General features: G+C 57.1%; 1 protein-coding gene across 1 annotated transcript in view; it reads right to left on the bottom strand.

Annotated features, from left to right (window-relative positions):
- LOC148050416 (uncharacterized) overlaps positions 1–19369 on the bottom strand; it is a 44359-nt gene extending 24990 nt beyond the window's left edge. Inside the window, exons 1-11 of the mRNA XM_087742822.1 lie at positions 19310–19369; positions 18797–18922; positions 18239–18400; positions 17738–17827; positions 17227–17366; positions 16790–16952; positions 7562–7687; positions 7005–7166; positions 6505–6594; positions 5994–6133; positions 5557–5719 (exon numbers count right to left, since the gene is read on the bottom strand). Coding sequence (XP_087598948.1) covers positions 5557–5719; positions 5994–6133; positions 6505–6594; positions 7005–7166; positions 7562–7687; positions 16790–16952; positions 17227–17366; positions 17738–17827; positions 18239–18400; positions 18797–18922; positions 19310–19369 — 1422 coding nt within the window. The remainder of the gene's footprint in view (positions 1–5556; positions 5720–5993; positions 6134–6504; positions 6595–7004; positions 7167–7561; positions 7688–16789; positions 16953–17226; positions 17367–17737; positions 17828–18238; positions 18401–18796; positions 18923–19309) is intronic.
- Positions 19370–23933: the final 4564 nt, after the last annotated feature.

A 23933-nucleotide genomic window follows, 5' to 3' on the forward strand; every position in this document is an offset into this window, starting at 1 on the left:
CGCCCAGCTGCTGCCCGGCCACCCTGCAGGCCCCTCGGGACACGCACGGGGGCCACCCGCTCTCGCTCACCCGCCTCTTCATCTCCTGCACAAACAGCAATTTGCCAATTAGCAAAACTACTAACCGCTTCTGCCTTCGGAAAGGAATTGGTGGAAATTTGGCTATGTGCAAACAAGGCACGGAAAGTCGGGCTGCCCAGCTGCTCTGGGACTTGTACCCTAGGTGCGCTTCTCCCTAACATTACCAGAGTCAATGAAATGAACGCAGGGCTACGGATAGGAGCACCTAGGAACAGGCATCGAAGAAGCCACAATCCGTTCATTCATCGGCCAGCTGGCTTCCATTCCTTTACCAGGTGCTTTCTTCCTTGCTTAGCAGTTAGTGAACTTGCAAAAGCAACAGCCAATATTTTGGCACTTTCTGAACAAATAGGGAATGAGACTTCTGATGCGATCCAAGCCTGTCCAGGCGACACCTGAAAATCATAACGCGGATTGGAAAGATATGCACGTGTTGCTTAATACTTTACTTCTCCCCGAGGAGAAGGGAATGGTGTTAGGCAAAGCTCCGGAGGACAGCATGAGGTTAAACACCAGGGAGGGTCCGGATCGTCTTCTGCCTGCACAAGAACCTGCCTGGCATCCAAAGACGGCAGCAGGGTGACTGATGATTAAACAGTATCAGCAGTTCCTTTTGTGTGGGGTAAAGCAGGGGGTACCTAGATCTACAAATCTTGCCAAGTTCTATCAGGGGGTACAGAGTGAAAATGAGGACCCCTCTACTTTCTAGGAGAGGCTGTGTGAAACTGCTAGAAAACGGATGGATTGGAATGCGGATGATGAAGCAAATGGGAGGGTGTTCAACACCGTCTTTCTTGGGCAGTAGGCGCAGGAGAGAAGGAGAAGGTTACAGAAAGTCGATGGGGACAGGGCTATGTCGCTAACTGGGATGAGAGAGAAAGGAAAGAGCAACAGAGAACAGAAGGAAGTTGCAAGCATCTTTGCTGGCAGCAGCAAGAAACGGCCAGAATAGTAGAAGGAAAGGTAGGGGTGGAAGTGGAGTAAGAGGGGGTCGAGGCAGAATGACGCCGGGAAGAGGTTCACAAAACCTAACCCTGGTGGGGCCAAAGCAATGTGCGGCCTCTAAACAGGAGGCAGACTGGAAAAATGAACGCCCGAACCTAAAGGGGCTAGAGGAGCAAGATCGGGTAAGAAATGCCCACCTTATGGCGTCAGAGGATTCGCACGATGAAGGAAGGGCACCGGGGCAAAACACAAAGCATGAAGTGCACTTGCACGGGCGGGGCCGTGTCAACGAATACTCAAAGGCGAATGCTAACAAGGCATGTCACGGCCAAAGCCAACAGGCTCGCTACATTGGAAAAAGGAATGCCTGGGAGGTCTTCAAATTGCATTAGAAGGAATCAAGAGTGTAACACGGGGTCCTTCTCGGGCTCCCAGCTCCAAGGCACCTTTATCGCTGACAATGCAAGGGGTTTTAGCTAGCGTGCGCTTCCGCTGCCTTCTTGCCGCTGCCCACGCACAAACGGCAAGAAAAGAAAATGCAAACAATCCATTTTGCTAACACCGGCTGCTGCCCGCACAGCCCTGCAGGCCCGTCGGGACACGCACGTGGGCCACCCGCTCTCGCTCCCCCTGCTTTGAGCAGGGGCCCTCGACCACGTGCTGACCTGCTGCCCCTTCTTCCTCCTCCTACCTCTTCTTCCCAGCCTTGGCCTTCGGAGGACAGGGCTGCAGCTGGGCCCTGTCACGGCCAAAGCAGCCTCCACTCGGGGAACAGCCCTGAATTCGAGTTTCGGCCCCTGGCTCTCAACGGCTAATTCCTGACTTGCGGCTTCACAAGCACAAACAAAGGACGCAGGAAACCCCTCTCCTCCCCTTTCCTCAGGCTCAGGGTACATGTTACCGGAATCGTCCGAAACAAAGAATGCTGAAAATAAGCAAGAACCAACTGAAGCCCCCTCCGGCCTCTGGCCCGCGGCGCCTCCTAGGCCGACCTCCACAGGCGGCCCCCCGCCCCGCCCCCCCAACCGCCATGTGTGCCCCGCACATCCCCCACCTTTCTCCTGTAGAGGACGGGCTGGGAGCCCACTCCAGCCAGTCTGGAGGGGAAAACAGGACACAAGGGCAGAGAGAAAGGCAGACGCAGGGCCCTGGTGGCGACCCAGAGGCATGCAAAGGGCTCGGCCTGCCCACCCAAAGGCACACCCAGGGCTCTGGGCCGCACCACATCTGCAGCTCCAGGCCGCACCAAAGGGCACACGGAAATGGAGGGCCTTGGGAGGCACCGGAAGGCCCTTTGGTGGCCCCTCGCTTGCCCCAAAAGGCCCACGCTGGGCCCTAGGGCCCACGGAAAGGCAAACAGAGGCGCCTCGAGGAGACAAGAGGAGAAGAGCAGGGGGCTAGGCAAGATGAAAAGCTGAAGGGCGCTCCCTTCATGGGACACCAAAAGCGGGCCCTGGGTGGGAACCCAAAGGCCCATCAGGAGCACTTGATGGGACGAGAGAAGAAATGCCCAGAACAAGGCGCCAGCCTTCAACAGCACCTACAGATCCCACTCACAGAAGGCAGGAGTATAGCTTTACAGAGCTTCACTAGCCCCTCAGCTAGCCCGGCCACAAAGCTTTCTCAACAAGGCAAAAGCGCTGCCTGCTCTTCTCTTCCCTACTGCAGATGCCCTGTCAAACTGTGTCTTAGCCTGACCGAGGCTGTAGGAGGGAGGCAGGCGAGGGAAAACATGGCAGGGAAAACGCCCAGGCACACTATGGCCTGGCATGAATAAAGACAGGCACAAGCAAGCCCCTGGGAGAAAACTCTTTATTCTCTGCCTGGGGGAGCTGCCCGCGCGCTCTCTGGCCCTGGAGCCGCACGCCTCCTCAGGACACCCTCCACAAGGCTCCCAGCTACCGCCCTCTTCAATGACTCGGGCTGCACGGGCTCCTCCAGGAGCAGCTTTAAACGCACCGGTCTGCGCCATGCTCCTGCCTGCCTAGGGGGCTTCGGACCCGCTGGAGGCACGGGCTGCCTCGGAAACTGCGCGCCCGTGCAGGGGAGGCTGCCTGCCGTGCTCCCCGCCCTCAGGATACGCACACTTTCACACGCGGGCACTGAAGACCTTGCTGGGGCTCCGCAGGCGTCATCCACGGACTTTGGCAGGTCTTCCGGTGCCCGGCGAGCATCTCGCTCAGGGCCTCGCAGGACAGGTGGGAGGAGAGGAGCTGACCTCTCCTCTTTCAATTCGCCTGCTGCCTCTGAAGGCCTGACTGTTGCAGGCAGACGGAGAGGTGGCAAGACCTTCCTTGCTGGAAGCGTCGCCGAGTCTTCCTTGCCCTTCCTTTCTGCCTCTAACTTCTTCCTCACGGTTGCCACAACTTCAAGCACAATGCTTCGGGCATAGCCCATCAATTCCGCATCCAGCTGCTGAACTCTGCAGATGGCCTTTTGGATGCTCTCCTCGGCAAGCTCACGACTCACTCGGGAGACGGCAGCACCGTTTTGCAGCGGTTGCAACACGGGCAACTTTGCTCTCTTGCTTGCTTCTGGCAGCTGCTCTTCCCAGCCTCTGCGTGATCCTTGTCCTTCTCTCACGCCCTGAAGCTTCAGGATCTCAGAAAACTCACAGCAAAAGTCCTCTTCAAACTGAGAAGCTACAAACGATGACAAGGTGGACCTAACACTTGCAATGGCCTCTTTGGTCCTTTGCTCAAGACAGGACCGCCAAGATGCTCTCTCGGAAGCTGCTACTTCCGCCTCCCCCCGCCTGCCTGACGGCCCTGCCTCAGCTGCAGCACACCTCCACGATGCCAAAAGCTCCCCAAACCTCTCCAGCACGGTCGCCACAATCTCTCCAGCCACCACTCTCATTTTCTCCCGGCCATCCGCGGGACAAGCGTCCAAAGGCTCTGCCTCTCTGGCACTGCCAAACAACCTTCCGCTGACCTCACGGGGAGCCCTCCTCAAGACGTGGACGCACTGAGCCAGCGCCTTCACCCGCTCCAGCACTTCCTCGACCATGCTCTCAGCCACCTCTTTGAGCTCCTGGTCTTCTGCCAGCGCAGCCCGCAGCAGCGCAGCCTCTATGCTCTTAGGCGCTTCTTCTCCGGCACGCTTCGGACACTACAATGAGGAGCACTTGATGAGTCAACGTGGTCCTTCACCTCCCTTTGCTTTCCTCTTCCTCCTCACAAGACGCCTGCCCACACGAGTCCCTACCAGTCAAGCTTGAAACACTTCTCTCTAGGCCTTCTCTCTAGGCCACCTGGCCCACGCAGCTTGCGGCTCTCCCGCGGCCAGGAGACAAGTGCTGGGGGCACTTCTCAGAATCAAGCACGTGACATTTTCCTTAGAGCAAAGGGTGCTCTAGCCCCTTCCGCCCGCACCTCGGCACGCTCAACCAGCTGCCGGGGGCCCTGAACTGCAAGCTACTGCCTGCCTGGCTACCGCTGATCGTGGCCAGAGGACAGGCCCCAGGGCACAGCAGGCCCCCCACGGGACGCTACTTCCAACGCGCTCCTTGGCTCCAGCCGCGGGAGACGCTGCGCACAGTTGAAGAGCGGAGGCAAAGCCGTGGAAGGTACTGCGCCACGCTCTTGGCTCCAGGCTCTTCTGCCACGGGTCCCACGCACTCCTGGGAAACTGCTGCCCTGCACGAGGGTGGCCCCTTGGCCCCTTTGCGAGGCCAAACGCCAAGAACGCTGCTTTTCCGAGCAGAAAAGGAAACCATCCTTTTTCTTGTGGCGCCTGGCTCTTGGCTGCCAGCCCAAGGAAACATCCTTGGGACCGGAGGCACTCTCAAAGTCCACCGTGGGCTGCCAGCCTCGGGCAAACTGGGCAAGAAGGCGCGAGTCAAGAACAGAGCCAGGCAGCGGCCTCAAATTGTCCTCTCCCGTCATTTGCTCTTTTGCAGCTTGACAGCCTGGCTGCCACGGCAGAAGGAGCTTAACCCTTCACCCTGGCGTCCATACCACCCCACACCACCGGCAAACGCTTCCCGACACGCTGTTGCAGGGGATGGACCTGGGCAACAGTTAGCGGGGCCCCCACTAAGGAGAACAGGGCAACAGCAGGCTCTCCGCTAAGCTAATCCAAGACCTCCTTGAAGAGAAAACCAGCCCAACAAAGCCCAAGCACCACCACTGTCAGCTTCAGCGACGCTGCAACTTTGCAACCAGAGCTTTGCAACCAGATGCAAAACCAGCACCAGGGACCGTGCGGCCATTGAGTGCACCTCACACGTTCATGTTAAATGTGCCAGTCTGCGTGCAGAAGCAGCCACTGAGAGTGCCCAGGCACAGGCAGAAAGGGACAGTGCCTCGAGTCCGAGGGACACAGGAAGGAAAGCGACCGCTTCTTGCTCTCTGACAGCCACCCGCAAACGCGCACACCAGCCACGCACCACCTCCTCAGCAACCAGGCACCGCTTGCAAGCCCCCAGCGCCTGGGGGGGGGGGGGTAGCACCCTCTCCTGAGGCCCGGGTACCAGCGAGCTGCCGCACAGCAGAGGCGGCCCCCTGCATCCACCCGGCTCCTACTCACCGCCTTCCCTTTGACAGCGGACTTCTCAGACCTGCTCCGCGTGCCTGGCTGTCTCCTCTCTCCCAGCTGCTGCTGCTGCTGGCACTCGACCTGCCGGAGGAGGCGTTGCTCTTTTTCAAGAGCCTCCAGTCTTTCAATCCGCTTCTTGAGCCCAGTCAGGTGCCTGTCAAGAGAAAGAAGGCAGCTGAGAAGGAGCCAGTTTCCGCTCAGACACTCCCATCAGCCTGCTCCGGCTTGCTTTGCTCCACTAGACCCCGCAGCAGCTTCCACATGCCACTCCAAGGCTCCAAACGCAGACTGCGCCAACGTGTTCGCAGCCGCCAACGCCCCCTTCCACCGACGGGCTTTGCTTGTTTACTGCAACAAGGACGCTCCAGGACTTCTCTCAGGGACCACGCACCCCCTTCAAGAGCAACCCTTGCTTGCCCTTTGCTTACCTCTGCCTCCTCTGCCTCTCGCCACCTGGCAAACTCTTTCTTTGCTCCCGCAGCAGCCACTCTCGCAGGCGAGAAACATCAGTCCCTCCCGGCACTTCCCAGCCATCCTCTAATTGCGCCAGCTCTTGACGAAGCTTCTTCTGAAAGGTGACACCAGGCTGTGGCTTGCTGTTGCCTGCACGAGCGCTCACGCCCCTGCGCGCTCAGGCCTCCCACGGGCCCAGGACACCGCTCTGCTTCGGCCACGCCACGAGGGCCCAAGAGAAATGCTTCCCTCGGCACTCCGCGGGCTTCCACGTGACTTTCCTGCCCATCCGCACCCCGGCACCCTGCGCTACCCCAGCTCGCAGCCCGGTACTCCTTTCCCTGCCACAGCGCCTGGCCCAGCCGCACAGCCCTCGCCTCTGCTGCACTGACCGCCTCCCCTTTACTTGCCAGAGGCCGCAAGTAAAGCCCCAGCCTTTGGCACCGTGCCGCTCACAGGGGTCCACCAACACGCCGCTTTGCCTACCTCCTCTCGCACAAACATTTTCTCTGCCTCCAGCTTCAGCGTGGTCAGGTACTGCCTGTACTCATTGAACTCCTTCAGACTGCAAACCACCTAGGGAGAGAGGAGGGGAGATATCCCCCAACAACTCTCAACCCACCTACGTAGACTCTCTTCCCCAAAACACACCAAACCCAGGAGCTGCTCCTCTCCACACCCTCCCCTCCCCTCCCCTCCCTTCCTCGCTGCCGGGGACCCTGACTCCCCCGCCGCCAGGGCTCAGCGGTGCTCCTCGCCCCAGCGCCACGCCTCACGCCGGCTGCCTCCTCAACACTCGGGCAGCGCGGGGCGGACGGAGAAGAGCAGGACTGCGACTTGCCCGAGGGATGCTGCCGCCACTTCTGCTCCCAGCAAAACCAGCCCCACAGCCCTGGGCCCTCTGACAGCAACAGCCGGCTGCAGCAAGCGCTCTGGGAACCCCGCTTGATGAGCGCTGCTTTTAGCAGCCCCACCTCCAAACCTACTTTGCCATCACTGGTGATGGAACCCTCTCTCTTCAGCCTCCGCAGGTTGTCCTTGCGATTGTGGTAGGCCCGCAGATGCGGGTCATGCAGGCTGTTGTATTCCGTGCTCAGCTGGCGGCAGCATGGATCTCCCAGATTGAAATAACCAGAGGGCTGCTGAAGCTGTAAGAGACATTGCCCAGACTAGGAAGGAGGCAGGAGACAGCAGCGCTTGTCAAAAGGGGAAGGTACTTGCAAGACCCACACTCTTCTCCAGCCTTCGGAAGGCACACAGAACCCCACAGCCAGACTGCAGGGCCACGCTGGACCGCGCTAGGCTGCACCAGGCTGGGCTGGGATGGGCGGGGCTGGGATCGGGGAGAGAACACAAACCCCACCAGCACAGTAGGCATCCGAGGCCACCGGCAAGAACTGCAGACCTCAAAGGAACCTTCAGACTGAAAAGTTCAAGCCCAGCCCTTAAAACGCAGGTCCGCGCCAGGCAGCCACGACCTCCCCTCTACTCCCTCCAAAAAAGGAGGAGGGCTGGCTCTTCTACCCCTTCCCACTTCCTTTACCTTTTCCCCCAGCTTTGTCCTGCAGAAGACAGGCTTGGAGCCAGGCACCACAGGGATCTTGACACCAAGCGGGAGGTCCAGCAGCCCACTCCCTCCTCCTGACACTGACGGTCTCCTCTTCCCGAGCTACAAAGAGGGACGAGACACTCGTCGGCACTCAGCCGCTAGCTCCAGAAGCCTCCTGCACGGCACTTGCTAGAAAGGCTCTCCCAAGACTCCAACCAAGCGGAGCGCCAAGAGCGGCCCAGTCAAAGGCTGCTCTCTGCTTCCTCCACCACGGCCCCACAGCTCCCATCCCTTCCTCAACCCACGGCCGCGTCCTTTCGCACCGACCCCTCCCACCTGCTTAGACGCAAGCCAGGCTGGGCAGCGAGGCAGGACGCCCTGCAAACTCTCCCCAGACCAGCCACCTCTGCATCCCTCCCAGCTCCCTGCGCACGCCCCAGGCCCCCACAGCAGCCCTGCCTGTCCCACGCTCCCGGCATCAGCCCTCTCCTTCGCACCGTTCCTCACCTCTCCCCTCTTCCGCACCGCGTCCACGTTTCCCATGACACCAGTGAGACGCTGCTCCATGGCTCCTTCCAAGAGCTCTCCGAGAGCTCCGACCCTGCGCTGGCTCCTCTTGCTCCAGAGGCACCCAGCTGTGGCCACCACAGCCGCTCTCCCAGCGAGCGGCTATATAGAGCCAGCGCGCATTCTTGCATCATCATCGCCTTGCTGGGCCACTGCATTGTTGCATCAGCGCCTCGCTAGGCCGCCGCCCAGCTGCTGCCCGGCCACCCTGCAGGCCCCTCGGGACACGCACGGGGGCCACCCGCTCTCGCTCACCCGCCTCTTCATCTCCTGCACAAACAGCAATTTGCCAATTAGCAAAACTACTAACCGCTTCTGCCTTCGGAAAGGAATTGGTGGAAATTTGGCTATGTGCAAACAAGGCACGGAAAGTCGGGCTGCCCAGCTGCTCTGGGACTTGTACCCTAGGTGTGCTTCTCCCTAACATTACCAGAGTCAATGAAATGAACGCAGGGCTACAGATAGGAGCACCTAGGAACAGGCATCGAAGAAGCCACAATCCGTTCATTCATCGGCCAGCTGGCTTCCATTCCTTTACCAGGTGCTTTCTTCCTTGCTTAGCAGTTAGTGAACTTGCAAAAGCAACAGCCAATATTTTGGCACTTTCTGAACAAATAGGGAATGAGACTTCTGATGCGATCCAAGCCTGTCCAGGCGACACCTGAAAATCATAACGCGGATTGGAAAGATATGCACGTGTTGCTTAATACTTTACTTCTCCCCGAGGAGAAGGGAATGGTGTTAGGCAAAGCTCCGGAGGACAGCATGAGGTTAAACACCAGGGAGGGTCCGGATCGTCTTCTGCCTGCACAAGAACCTGCCTGGCATCCAAAGACGGCAGCAGGGTGACTGATGATTAAACAGTATCAGCAGTTCCTTTTGTGTGGGGTAAAGCAGGGGGTACCTAGATCTACAAATCTTGCCAAGTTCTATCAGGGGGTACAGAGTGAAAATGAGGACCCCTCTACTTTCTAGGAGAGGCTGTGTGAAACTGCTAGAAAACGGATGGATTGGAATGCGGATGATGAAGCAAATGGGAGGGTGTTCAACACCGTCTTTCTTGGGCAGTAGGCGCAGGAGAGAAGGAGAAGGTTACAGAAAGTCGATGGGGACAGGGCTATGTCGCTAACTGGGATGAGAGAGAAAGGAAAGAGCAACAGAGAACAGAAGGAAGTTGCAAGCATCTTTGCTGGCAGCAGCAAGAAACGGCCAGAATAGTAGAAGGAAAGGTAGGGGTGGAAGTGGAGTAAGAGGGGGTCGAGGCAGAATGACGCCGGGAAGAGGTTCACAAAACCTAACCCTGGTGGGGCCAAAGCAATGTGCGGCCTCTAAACAGGAGGCAGACTGGAAAAATGAACGCCCGAACCTAAAGGGGCTAGAGGAGCAAGATCGGGTAAGAAATGCCCACCTTATGGCGTCAGAGGATTCGCACGATGAAGGAAGGGCACCGGGGCAAAACACAAAGGTCTCCCCAGCTGATCCCCTGCTTTCAGTTAAGCTGGGGAATGAGACACTTTACATTTCTAGATGACACAGCAGCAACATATTCGGTCTTAAACAGTCGCAGAGGACCTGTGAGTCAATTCGCTATGTCAGGAATTGGTGCCAGGGGAAAACGAGGGACTAGGCCTTTCTTTCAGCCGACTAAGGGGGAAATTGGAAACAAAGCACTTGCACATGAATTTCTCTCTGTGCCAGAATGTCCCCTACCTCTGAGGGGAAGGGCTTCAGTAAAGAAATTGGGAGCACAGGTAACTCGTGCTCACAATAAAGTTGGAGTACACAGGCCGCAAAATAATGCCTGGCAGGCACAAGTGTACATGTTACCGCAATTGTCCGAAACAAAGAATGCTGAAAATAAGCAAGAACCAACTGAAGCCCCCTCTGAAATCATGAATGCAGCGGTTCCCTTTGAATGGGCAACCGAAAAACCTGGAAGCGCCAAAGCGGCAGAACCGCTAAAAGTGGAAGTGAAACCGGGAGCAAAGCCGCTAAGACAAAAACAATAGCCCATGAAATGGGAAGCTCGGGCTGGACTGGAGCCTATAATGAATAAGTTTCTAAAATACGGACGGTTGCCAGAGTGTCGGTCTGAATATAACACCCCGATTTGGCCCGATAAAAAGCCACGCTCCTGGGAATGTCGGTTAGTACAGGAACTAAGAGCTACTCATCAAATAGTGATTGAGGTACACCCGGTGGTGCCTAATCCTTACGCTCTGCTGACAACCCTAGTTGATTCAAATGTTTATTTGGCAGTGCTGGACTGAAAAGAGGCTTTCTTTTGTATTCCATTGGGTGAACAAAGTCAGAAGCTGTTCGATTTTGAAGGGGAGAGCCCTGCAATGGGACGCAAAATGCAGGTCTGCTGGACAGGGCTTCCTCAGGGATTCAAGAAGAGTCCTACCACCTTTGGTAATGGCTTGGCAAAAGAACTAGAGCAATGGCAAGCTAAGAAGCCTACCACTGCCTTCGTACAACATATAGATGATATCTTGTTGGGGGCAGACACGGCTCAAGAATGTAAAGAGGGGGGTGATTCATTTATTGAATTAATCTAGTGAACTCGCTGGGGTTGGCAGGCTACAGAGTGTCACGAAAGAAAGCACGGCTTATGCAGAAAAATGCAATTTAGCCTGCATTTGAAATATCCCAAGGAGAAAGGAAACTGGGAGCTGAGAGAAAAAAGGCCATCTGCCAAATCGCACACCACCACCTCACCCCCATCCAAAAAGAGAACTCAGCGCAGTTCTAGGAAGGGCTGCATGGCGTATTCATGGCTAAACCTTTGGAGGAAGCTGTTAAGGGACCAGGACAGCTATTGGACCGGACTCCAGAATGCCGGCAAGGATTTGACGAACTAAGAGTCGCTCTTAGGAGTGCTGTAAAGTAAGCTCTGCACGGCCAGGATGCCCGAGAGCGGCGGCACCTGCTGTGTTGCTAATACAAGAGGCACGAGAATTGACTTGGGCACAGAAAACAACTGTTTCTGTGCCACACGCTCTTGCAGCCGTGCTGCCACAGAAAGCGCATCGCTGGTTATCCCCGAGAACAGGTGTACTCTAGGCGTTCAGACTTGAAGGATACTCCTTTACAGAATGCTGACTGGGAGCCTTCACTGATGGAAGCAGCTTGGTTGTGAAGGGGGAACGGAAGGCTGGGGATGCTCTTGTTACCTTGATTTAAGTCAAGTTGCTCCCACGGCTCCCCTTGCCCTGAGCCCTGGAACAAGCGGCTTGAACCTGCGGACGGGCACGATCCTGGGCCTACACAAAATACACGTCTCCCCCCGCCAGACAGACGACACCCAAACAACATGTGGCAGAGCGGTCCCCAGGTGGAGACGCCACTCTCTCTCCCACCAGCAGCGAGAACAAGTCTGCGTGCAGGGCTTCTGGGTCTAACGACAAAGAGCCCTGGAAAAAGGCTCTAACCCCAGCCCCAACCCTAACCCTGACCCCTAGCCCTACCCCTACCCCTAACCCGATGTAATTACATACCCAAAAACGCAGCCGCAGGCCCCGGCACGCTTGGAAGACTCACAGGCTCCCTACTAAAAAGAAATACCTCCGCCAAGCAAAATACAAGCAGAAGGAGCCTGTCTCCGGCTCTGCCACCGGATTCTCACTCCAAGGTACATCCTTGGAGCAAGGCGGAAGCAGCAGCATGAAGCCTGCCATTAGTGGCAGGCCCTGCACTAGCACTCCCTGCCAACCTCCAACGGACAAAGGTGGCCTGTACACCAGCAAAAACTCTGAAGGCCACCTCCACTTGCATTGCCTTCCTCCAAGAGGAACAACATTCAACCAAATTCAAACCATCCTACAAAACAGAGCAGCTATAGATTGCTTGGTACTTAGGGCCACCCACGGCTGTGCAGATTTGCAAGCACTTTGTTGGTTCAGCCGCACAGATAACAAGAAACCACCAGAAGCCCAATGGCAAAACTGGAAAGCTTTAGCACAAAGCATAAGATGGGACCCAAAAGGAAGAGAATGGTGGAACCGCTTGTCAACTCCATTTCCTTCTATTCCCCCAATATTGAAACCATTTATCCGTGCGGTACGAGCAGTTTTACTCCTTGTGGAGAGCAGAGTCTGCCCTTTTGCTCACCTATGCCCAACCCGTCTTGCTCAAATTCCTGCATACAAATACTACTCTGCGCCCGTTTAAAGCGCGCAGGTATGCGCTAAACAAAAGGAGGGCATGTTACTGAAGAAAAAGCTACAGTGTCAACACGGAGACCTTCCAAGACACGCGAACCAGAGTCTGACCAACAGCGACCTCGCCTCTGCAAGAGGCTCTGCTGTTAGAAGAAGCCAAACCAAATTGGCTGAAAGCAGCAGAGCACCAACCAAACAGTGCCAACTCAGCTACTAAATAAGCATGAAGTGCACTGGCATGGGGTGGGGGGGCCGTGTCAACAAATACTCAAAGGCGAATGCTAACAGGGCATGTCACGGCCAAAGCCAACAGGCTCGCTACATTGGAAAAAGGAATGCCTGGGAGGTCTTCAAATTGCATTAGAAGGAATCAAGAGTGTAACACGGGGTCCTTCTCGGGCTCCCAGCTCCAAGGCACCTTTATCGCTGACAATGCAAGGGGTTTTAGCTAGCGTGCGCTTCTGCTGCCTTCTTGCCGCTGCCCACGCACAAACGGCAAGAAAAGAAAATGCAAACAATCCATTTTGCTAACACCGGCTGCTGCCCGCACAGCCCTGCAGGCCCGTCGGGACACGCACGTGGGCTACCTGCTCTCGCTCCCCCTGCTTTGAGCAGGGGCCCTCGACCACGTGCTGACCTGCTGCCCCTTCTTCCTCCTCCTACCTCTTCTTCCCAGCCTTGGCCTTCGGAGGGCAGGGCTGCAGCTGGGCCCTGTCACGGCCAAAGCAGCCTCCACTCGGGGAACAGCCCTGAATTCGAGTTTCGGCCCCTGGCTCTCAACGGCTAATTCCTGACTTGCGGCTTCACAAGCACAAACAAAGGACGCAGGAAACCCCTCTCCTCCCCTTTCCTCAGGCTCAGGGTACATGTTACCGGAATCGTCCGAAACAAAGAATGCTGAAAATAAGCAAGAACCAACTGAAGCCCCCTCCGGCCTCTGGCCCGCGGCGCCTCCTAGGCCGACCTCCACAGGCGGCCCCCCGCCCCGGCCCCCAACCGCCATGTGTGCCCCGCACATCCCCCACCTTTCTCCTGTAGAGGACGGGCTGGGAGCCCACTCCAGCCAGTCTGGAGGGGAAAACAGGACACAAGGGCAGAGAGAAAGGCAGACGCAGGGCCCTGGTGGCGACCCAGAGGCATGCAAAGGGCTCGGCCTGCCCACCCAAAGGCACACCCAGGGCTCTGGGCCGCACCACATCTGCAGCTCCAGGCCGCACCAAAGGGCACACGGAAATGGAGGGCCTTGGGAGGCACCGGAAGGCCCTTTGGTGGCCCCTCGCTTGCCCCAAAAGGCCCACGCTGGGCCCTAGGGCCCACGGAAAGGCAAACAGAGGCGCCTCGAGGAGACAAGAGGAGAAGAGCAGGGGGCTAGGCAAGATGAAAAGCTGAAGGGCGCTCCCTTCATGGGACACCAAAAGCGGGCCCTGGGTGGGAACCCAAAGGCCCATCAGGAGCACTTGATGGGACGAGAGAAGAAATGCCCAGAACAAGGCGCCAGCCTTCAACAGCACCTACAGATCCCACTCACAGAAGGCAGGAGTATAGCTTTACAGAGCTTCACTAGCCCCTCAGCTAGCCCGGCCACAAAGCTTTCTCAACAAGGCAAAAGCGCTGCCTGCTCTTCTCTTCCCTACTGCAGATGCCCTGTCAAACTGCGTCTTAGCCTGACCGAGGCTGTAGGAGGGAGGCAGGCGAGGGAAAACATGGCAGGCACACTATGGCCTGGCATGAATAAAGACAGGCACAAGCAAGCCCCTGGGAGAAAACTCTTTATTCTCTGCCTGGGGGAGCTGCCCGCGCGCTCTCTGGCCCTGGAGCCGCACGCCTCCTCAGGACACCCTCCACAAGGCTCCCAGCTACCGCCCTCTTCAATGACTCGGGCTGCACGGGCTCCTCCAGGAGCAGCTTTAAACGCACCGGTCTGCGCCATGCTCCTGCCTGCCTAGGGGGCTTCGGACCCGCTGGAGGCACGGGCTGCCTCGGAAACTGCGCGCCCGTGCAGGGGAGGCTGCCTGCCGTGCTCCCCGCCCTCAGGATACGCACACTTTCACACGCGGGCACTGAAGACCTTGCTGGGGCTCCGCAGGCGTCATCCACGGACTTTGGCAGGTCTTCCGGTGCCCGGCGAGCATCTCGCTCAGGGCCTCGCAGGACAGGTGGGAGGAGAGGAGCTGACCTCTCCTCTTTCAATTCGCCTGCTGCCTCTGAAGGCCTGACTGTTGCAGGCAGACGGAGAGGTGGCAAGACCTTCCTTGCTGGAAGCGTCGCCGAGTCTTCCTTGCCCTTCCTTTCTGCCTCTAACTTCTTCCTCACGGTTGCCACAACTTCAAGCACAACGCTTCGGGCATAGCCCATCAATTCCGCATCCAGCTGCTGAACTCTGCAGATGGCCTTTTGGATGCTCTCCTCGGCAAGCTCACGACTCACTCGGGAGACGGCAGCACCGTTTTGCAGCGGTTGCAACACGGGCAACTTTGCTCTCTTGCTTGCTTCTGGCAGCTGCTCTTCCCAGCCTCTGCGTGATCCTTGTCCTTCTCTCACGCCCTGAAGCTTCAGGATCTCAGAAAACTCACAGCAAAAGTCCTCTTCAAACTGAGAAGCTACAAACGATGACAAGGTGGACCTAACACTTGCAATGGCCTCTTTGGTCCTTTGCTCAAGACAGGACCGCCAAGATGCTCTCTCGGAAGCTGCTACTTCCGCCTCCCCCCGCCTGCCTGACGGCCCTGCCTCAGCTGCAGCACACCTCCACGATGCCAAAAGCTCCCCAAACCTCTCCAGCACGGTCGCCACAATCTCTCCAGCCACCACTCTCATTTTCTCCCGGCCATCCGCGGGACAAGCGTCCAAAGGCTCTGCCTCTCTGGCACTGCCAAACAACCTTCCGCTGACCTCACGGGGAGCCCTCCTCAAGACGTGGACGCACTGAGCCAGCGCCTTCACCCGCTCCAGCACTTCCTCGACCATGCTCTCAGCCACCTCTTTGAGCTCCTGGTCTTCTGCCAGCGCAGCCCGCAGCAGCGCAGCCTCTATGCTCTTAGGCGCTTCTTCTCCGGCACGCTTCGGACACTACAATGAGGAGCACTTGATGAGTCAACGTGGTCCTTCACCTCCCTTTGCTTTCCTCTTCCTCCTCACAAGACGCCTGCCCACACGAGTCCCTACCAGTCAAGCTTGAAACACTTCTCTCTAGGCCTTCTCTCTAGGCCACCTGGCCCACGCAGCTTGCGGCTCTCCCGCGGCCAGGAGACAAGTGCTGGGGGCACTTCTCAGAATCAAGCACGTGACATTTTCCTTAGAGCAAAGGGTGCTCTAGCCCCTTCCGCCCGCACCTCGGCACGCTCAACCAGCTGCCGGGGGCCCTGAACTGCAAGCTACTGCCTGCCTGGCTACCGCTGATCGTGGCCAGAGGACAGGCCCCAGGGCACAGCAGGCCCCCCACGGGACGCTACTTCCAACGCGCTCCTTGGCTCCAGCCGCGGGAGACGCTGCGCACAGTTGAAGAGCGGAGGCAAAGCCGTGGAAGGTACTGCGCCACGCTCTTGGCTCCAGGCTCTTCTGCCACGGGTCCCACGCACTCCTGGGAAACTGCTGCCCTGCACGAGGGTGGCCCCTTGGCCCCTTTGCGAGGCCAAACGCCAAGAACGCTGCTTTTCCGAGCAGAAAAGGAAACCATCCTTTTTCTTGTGGCGCCTGGCTCTTGGCTGCCAGCCCAAGGAAACATCCTTGGGACCGGAGGCACTCTCAAAGTCCACCGTGGGCTGCCAGCCTCGGGCAAACTGGGCAAGAAGGCGCGAGTCAAGAACAGAGCCAGGCAGCGGCCTCAAATTGTCCTCTCCCGTCATTTGCTCTTTTGCAGCTTGACAGCCTGGCTGCCACGGCAGAAGGAGCTTAACCCTTCACCCTGGCGTCCATACCACCCCACACCACCGGCAAACGCTTCCCGACACGCTGTTGCAGGGGATGGACCTGGGCAACAGTTAGCGGGGCCCCCACTAAGGAGAACAGGGCAACAGCAGGCTCTCCGCTAAGCTAATCCAAGACCTCCTTGAAGAGAAAACCAGCCCAACAAAGCCCAAGCACCACCACTGTCAGCTTCAGCGACGCTGCAACTTTGCAACCAGAGCTTTGCAACCAGATGCAAAACCAGCACCAGGGACCGTGCGGCCATTGAGTGCACCTCACACGTTCATGTTAAATGTGCCAGTCTGCGTGCAGAAGCGGCCACTGAGAGTGCCCAGGCACAGGCAGAAAGGGACAGTGCCTCGAGTCCGAGGGACACAGGAAGGAAAGCGACCGCTTCTTGCTCTCTGACAGCCACCCGCAAACGCGCACACCAGCCACGCACCACCTCCTCAGCAACCAGGCACCGCTTGCAAGCCCCCAGCGCCTGAGGAGGGGGGGGGGGGCAGCACCCTCTCCTGAGGCCCGGGTACCAGCGAGCTGCCGCACAGCAGAGGCGGCCCCCTGCATCCACCCGGCTCCTACTCACCGCCTTCCCTTTGACAGCGGACTTCTCAGACCTGCTCCGCGTGCCTGGCTGTCTCCTCTCTCCCAGCTGCTGCTGCTGCTGGCACTCGACCTGCCGGAGGAGGCGTTGCTCTTTTTCAAGAGCCTCCAGTCTTTCAATCCGCTTCTTGAGCCCAGTCAGGTGCCTGTCAAGAGAAAGAAGGCAGCTGAGAAGGAGCCAGTTTCCGCTCAGACACTCCCATCAGCCTGCTCCGGCTTGCTTTGCTCCACTAGACCCCGCAGCAGCTTCCACATGCCACTCCAAGGCTCCAAACGCAGACTGCGCCAACGTGTTCGCAGCCGCCAACGCCCCCTTCCACCGACGGGCTTTGCTTGTTTACTGCAACAAGGACGCTCCAGGACTTCTCTCAGGGACCACGCACCCCCTTCAAGAGCAACCCTCGCTTGCCCTTTGCTTACCTCTGCCTCCTCTGCCTCTCGCCACCTGGCAAACTCTTTCTTTGCTCCCGCAGCAGCCACTCTCGCAGGCGAGAAACATCAGTCCCTCCCGGCACTTCCCAGCCATCCTCTAATTGCGCCAGCTCTTGACGAAGCTTCTTCTGAAAGGTGACACCAGGCTGTGGCTTGCTGTTGCCTGCACGAGCGCTCACGCCCCTGCGCGCTCAGGCCTCCCGCGGGCCCAGGACACCGCTCTGCTTCGGCCACGCCACGAGGGCCCAAGAGAAATGCTTCCCTCGGCACTCCGCGGGCTTCCACGTGACTTTCCTGCCCATCCGCACCCCGGCACCCTGCGCTACCCCAGCTCGCAGCCCGGTACTCCTTTCCCTGCCACAGCGCCTGGCCCAGCCGCACAGCCCTCGCCTCTGCTGCACTGACCGCCTCCCCTTTACTTGCCAGAGGCCGCAAGTAAAGCCCCAGCCTTTGGCACCGTGCCGCTCACAGGGGTCCACCAACACGCCGCTTTGCCTACCTCCTCTCGCACAAACATTTTCTCTGCCTCCAGCTTCAGCGTGGTCAGGTACTGCCTGTACTCATTGAACTCCTTCAGAGTGCAAACCACCTAGGGAGAGAGGAGGGGAGATATCCCCCAACAACTCTCAACCCACCTACGTAGACTCTCTTCCCCAAAACACACCAAACCCAGGAGCTGCTCCTCTCCACACCCTCCCCTCCCCTCCCCTCCCTTCCTCGCTGCCGGGGACCCTGACTCCCCCCGCCGCCAGGGCTCAGCGGTGCTCCTCGCCCCAGCGCCACGCCTCACGCCGGCTGCCTCCTCAACACTCGGGCAGCGCGGGGCGGACGGAGAAGAGCAGGACTGCGACTTGCCCGAGGGATGCTGCCGCCACTTCTGCTCCCAGCAAAACCAGCCCCACAGCCCTGGGCCCTCTGACAGCAACAGCCAGCTGCAGCAAGCGCTCTGGGAACCCCGCTTGATGAGCGCTGCTTTTAGCAGCCCCACCTCCAAACCTACTTTGCCATCACTGGTGATGGAACCCTCTCTCTTCAGCCTCCGCAGGTTGTCCTTGCGATTGTGGTAGGCCCGCAGATGCGGGTCATGCAGGCTGTTGTATTCCGTGCTCAGCTGGCGGCAGCATGGATCTCCCAGATTGAAATAACCAGAGGGCTGCTGAAGCTGTAAGAGACATTGCCCAGACTAGGAAGGAGGCAGGAGACAGCAGCGCTTGTCAAAAGGGGAAGGTACTTGCAAGACCCACACTCTTCTCCAGCCTTCGGAAGGCACACAGAACCCCACAGCCAGACTGCAGGGCCACGCTGGACCGCGCTAGGCTGCACCAGGCTGGGCTGGGATGGGCGGGGCTGGGATCGGGGAGAGAACACAAACCCCACCAGCACAGTAGGCATCCGAGGCCACCGGCAAGAACTGCAGACCTCAAAGGAACCTTCAGACTGAAAAGTTCAAGCCCAGCCCTTAAAACGCAGGTCCGCGCCAGGCAGCCACGACCTCCCCTCTACTCCCTCCAAAAAAAGGAGGAGGGCTGGCTCTTCTACCCCTTCCCACTTCCTTTACCTTTTCCCCCAGCTTTGTCCTGCAGAAGACAGGCTTGGAGCCAGGCACCACAGGGATCTTGACACCAAGCGGGAGGTCCAGCAGCCCACTCCCTCCTCCTGACACTGACGGTCTCCTCTTCCCGAGCTACAAAGAGGGACGAGACACTCGTCGGCACTCAGCCGCTAGCTCCAGAAGCCTCCTGCACGGCACTTGCTAGAAAGGCTCTCCCAAGACTCCAACCAAGCGGAGCGCCAAGAGCGGCCCAGTCAAAGGCTGCTCTCTGCTTCCTCCACCACGGCCCCACAGCTCCCATCCCTTCCTCAACCCACGGCCGCGTCCTTTCGCACCGACCCCTCCCACCTGCTTAGACGCAAGCCAGGCTGGGCAGCGAGGCAGGACGCCCTGCAAACTCTCCCCAGACCAGCCACCTCTGCATCCCTCCCAGCTCCCTGCGCACGCCCCAGGCCCCCACAGCAGCCCTGCCTGTCCCACGCTCCCGGCATCAGCCCTCTCCTTCGCACCGTTCCTCACCTCTCCCCTCTTCCGCACCGCGTCCACGTTTCCCATGACACCAGTGAGACGCTGCTCCATGGCTCCTTCCAAGAGCTCTCCGAGAGCTCCGACCCTGCGCTGGCTCCTCTTGCTCCAGAGGCACCCAGCTGTGGCCACCACAGCCGCTCTCCCAGCGAGCGGCTATATAGAGCCAGCGCGCATTCTTGCATCATCATCGCCTTGCTGGGCCACTGCATTGTTGCATCAGCGCCTCGCTAGGCCGCCGCCCAGCTGCTGCCCGGCCACCCTGCAGGCCCCTCGGGACACGCACGGGGGCCACCCGCTCTCGCTCACCCGCCTCTTCATCTCCTGCACAAACAGCAATTTGCCAATTAGCAAAACTACTAACCGCTTCTGCCTTCGGAAAGGAATTGGTGGAAATTTGGCTATGTGCAAACAAGGCACGGAAAGTCGGGCTGCCCAGCTGCTCTGGGACTTGTACCCTAGGTGCGCTTCTCCCTAACATTACCAGAGTCAATGAAATGAACGCAGGGCTACGGATAGGAGCACCTAGGAACAGGCATCGAAGAAGCCACAATCCGTTCATTCATCGGCCAGCTGGCTTCCATTCCTTTACCAGGTGCTTTCTTCCTTGCTTAGCAGTTAGTGAACTTGCAAAAGCAACAGCCAATATTTTGGCACTTTCTGAACAAATAGGGAATGAGACTTCTGATGCGATCCAAGCCTGTCCAGGCGACACCTGAAAATCATAACGCGGATTGGAAAGATATGCACGTGTTGCTTAATACTTTACTTCTCCCCGAGAAGGGAATGGTGTTAGGCAAAGCTCCGGAGGACAGCATGAGGTTAAACACCAGGGAGGGTCCGGATCGTCTTCTGCCTGCACAAGAACCTGCCTGGCATCCAAAGACGGCAGCAGGGTGACTGATGATTAAACAGTATCAGCAGTTCCTTTTGTGTGGGGTAAAGCAGGGGGTACCTAGATCTACAAATCTTGCCAAGTTCTATCAGGGGGTACAGAGTGAAAATGAGGACCCCTCTACTTTCTAGGAGAGGCTGTGTGAAACTGCTAGAAAACGGATGGATTGGAATGCGGATGATGAAGCAAATGGGAGGGTGTTCAACACCGTCTTTCTTGGGCAGTAGGCGCAGGAGAGAAGGAGAAGGTTACAGAAAGTCGATGGGGACAGGGCTATGTCGCTAACTGGGATGAGAGAGAAAGGAAGGAGCAACAGAGAACAGAAGGAAGTTGCAAGCATCTTTGCTGGCAGCAGCAAGAAACGGCCAGAATAGTAGAAGGAAAGGTAGGGGTGGAAGTGGAGTAAGAGGGGGTCGAGGCAGAATGACGCCGGGAAGAGGTTCACAAAACCTAACCCTGGTGGGGCCAAAGCAATGTGCGGCCTCTAAACAGGAGGCAGACTGGAAAAATGAACGCCCGAACCTAAAGGGGCTAGAGGAGCAAGATCGGGTAAGAAATGCCCACCTTATGGCGTCAGAGGATTCGCACGATGAAGGAAGGGCACCGGGGCAAAACACAAAGGTCTCCCCAGCTGATCCCCTGCTTTCAGTTAAGCTGGGGAACGAGACACTTACATTTCTAGATGACACAGCAGCAACATATTCGGTCTTAAACAGTCGCAGAGGACCTGTGAGTCAATTCGCTATGTCAGGAATTGGTGCCAGGGGAAAACGAGGGACTAGGCCTTTCTTTCAGCCGACTAAGGGGGAAATTGGAAACAAAGCACTTGCACATGAATTTCTCTCTGTGCCAGAATGTCCCCTACCTCTGAGGGGAAGGGCTTCAGTAAAGAAATTGGGAGCACAGGTAACTCGTGCTCACAATAAAGTTGGAGTACACAGGCCGCAAAATAATGCCTGGCAGGCACAAGTGTACATGTTACCGCAATTGTCCGAAACAAAGAATGCTGAAAATAAGCAAGAACCAACTGAAGCCCCCTCTGAAATCATGAATGCAGCGGTTCCCTTTGAATGGGCAACCGAAAAACCTGGAAGCGCCAAAGCAGCAGAACCGCTAAAAGTGGAAGTGAAACCGGGAGCAAAGCCGCTAAGACAAAAACAATAGCCCATGAAATGGGAAGCTCGGGCTGGACTGGAGCCTATAATGAATAAGTTTCTAAAATACGGACGGTTGCCAGAGTGTCGGTCTGAATATAACACCCCGATTTGGCCCGATAAAAAGCCACGCTCCTGGGAATGTCGGTTAGTACAGGAACTAAGAGCTACTCATCAAATAGTGATTGAGGTACACCCGGTGGTGCCTAATCCTTACGCTCTGCTGACAACCCTAGTTGATTCAAATGTTTATTTGGCAGTGCTGGACTGAAAAGAGGCTTTCTTTTGTATTCCATTGGGTGAACAAAGTCAGAAGCTGTTCGATTTTGAAGGGGAGAGCCCTGCAATGGGACGCAAAATGCAGGTCTGCTGGACAGGGCTTCCTCAGGGATTCAAGAAGAGTCCTACCACCTTTGGTAATGGCTTGGCAAAAGAACTAGAGCAATGGCAAGCTAAGAAGCCTACCACTGCCTTCGTACAACATGTAGATGATATCTTGTTGGGGGCAGACACGGCTCAAGAATGTAAAGAGGGGGGTGATTCATTTATTGAATTAATCTAGTGAACTCGCTGGGGTTGGCAGGCTACAGAGTGTCACGAAAGAAAGCACGGCTTATGCAGAAAAATGCAATTTAGCCTGCATTTGAAATATCCCAAGGAGAAAGGAAACTGGGAGCTGAGAGAAAAAAGGCCATCTTGCCAAATCGCACACCACCACCCCACCCCCATCCAAAAAGAGAACTCAGCGCAGTTCTAGGAAGGGCTGCATGGCGTATTCATGGCTAAACCTTTGGAGGAAGCTGTTAAGGGACCAGGACAGATATTGGACCGGACTCCAGAACGCCGGCAAGGATTTGACGAACTAAAAGTCGCTCTTAGGAGTGCTGTAAAGTAAGCTCTGCACGGCCAGGATGCCCGAGAGCGGCGGCACCTGCTGTGTTGCTAATACAAGAGGCACGAGAATTGACTTGGGCACAGAAAACAACTGTTTCTGTGCCACACGCTCTTGCAGCCGTGCTGCCACAGAAAGCGCATCGCTGGTTATCCCCGAGAACAGGTGTACTCTAGGCGTTCAGACTTGAAGGATACTCCTTTACAGAATGCTGACTGGGAGCCTTCACTGATGGAAGCAGCTTGGTTGTGAAGGGGGAACGGAAGGCTGGGGATGCTCTTGTTACCTTGATTTAAGTCAAGTTGGGCAACAAACTAAAATCTTACCTGGAATTCCAAGAGACGATGCATCTTTAGGATGCCAAGAGCCTTGGAAACGCTTCACTTCCTGCGTCCCTGATTTAAACCTATGGCTCAAAAGATTGGTGCCATTATTGATAAGAAGCCTCTTAGCTTTTGTATGTTTGTTGCTGCTTCTACAACGCACCTGCAGCTCTTGCTTTGCCAGCAGTCTGCCGCAAAAATGAGACTGTTCTAAGGAATACGCTTAGACAAGTCTCAAAGCGGGGAAATAACGTCCTGCAGAAACAGGAATCTTCCAATTAGCAAAACTACTAACCACTTCTGCCTTGGGAAAGGAACTGGGGGGGGGGAGCTAACAGATATGAAAGTCTTTCTATGAGTAACGAACTGTGGAAAACTAACGCCTCTAACCTCTAACCTCGGCTAACGCGCCGATAAAAGGGACCACCTTGGCACCGAAGACGGGACAGCGGCCAGAGAAGCATGACGTTTGATAACACTGCACAAACTGGGTGAGAGGTAAATGCGGCGAGGGGAGATCGCCACCACCGACTCGATCCAGGACCCAAAAGACTGGCCCCCCCACGCCAGAAAGGACCACGCGTGCTAATTTACATAGCAAGCGAGCCTCATTCAAATCCAGTAAACCAACAGTGTATGAAATGTTCATCACTAACCAACAAGTGTCCATTTAGGCAGGTCTATACTAATCACGGAACCCGATCAATGTGCTGTAGTTTTGTATGACGGTGCGCTCCATTTGTGGACTTACCACCGAGCACCCTGCGCAGAATAAAGCAATGTCGGCTCTCTAACCTACACTTTTAGTCTTTCCTTTGCAGGGTTTTCTCCACCACGCGCAACACTTTGAGCAGGGGGCCTCGACCACGTGCTGACCTGCTGCCCCTTCTTCCTCCTCCTACCTCTTCTTCCCAGCTTTGGCCTTCAGAGGGCAGGGCTGGAGCTGGGCCGCCCACGCGCTGCTGCTGCTGCAGCACTGCCTTTGGGAGACCCTGTTCAGACCATTGCCCTCTCACGGCCAAAGCAGCCTCCACTCAGGGAACTGCACTGACTTGGCCCCCCAGACCCAAACCACCCTTTCTGCCCTGTACCTCCCCCAGCTTTCACCTCTAGAGGACAGGCTGGGAGGCCACTCCAGCCAGGCTGGACGGGAAAGGAGGAGAAAAGGAGTTCCCTGGCCCTAGAGAAAGGCAGACAGAGGGCTCTGCAGCCTGCCAACTACTGGACTTGGCTCCTTGAGGGACCAAAGGCCTCCCTTCCCCAGGGGATGCTGCATGGCAGAGGGTCAAGGGCCACAGCAGGGTACTGACTTGGCGGGAAAGACAGGCAATTGCTCCCACGGCTCCCCTTGCCC

The sequence above is a fragment of the Nipponia nippon genome, unplaced genomic scaffold (genome assembly GCF_047370975.1).
Source record: "Nipponia nippon isolate SJK-2023a ecotype South Korea unplaced genomic scaffold, ASM4737097v1 scaffold_83, whole genome shotgun sequence".
In the NCBI taxonomy this organism is placed as follows: domain Eukaryota; kingdom Metazoa; phylum Chordata; class Aves; order Pelecaniformes; family Threskiornithidae; genus Nipponia; species Nipponia nippon.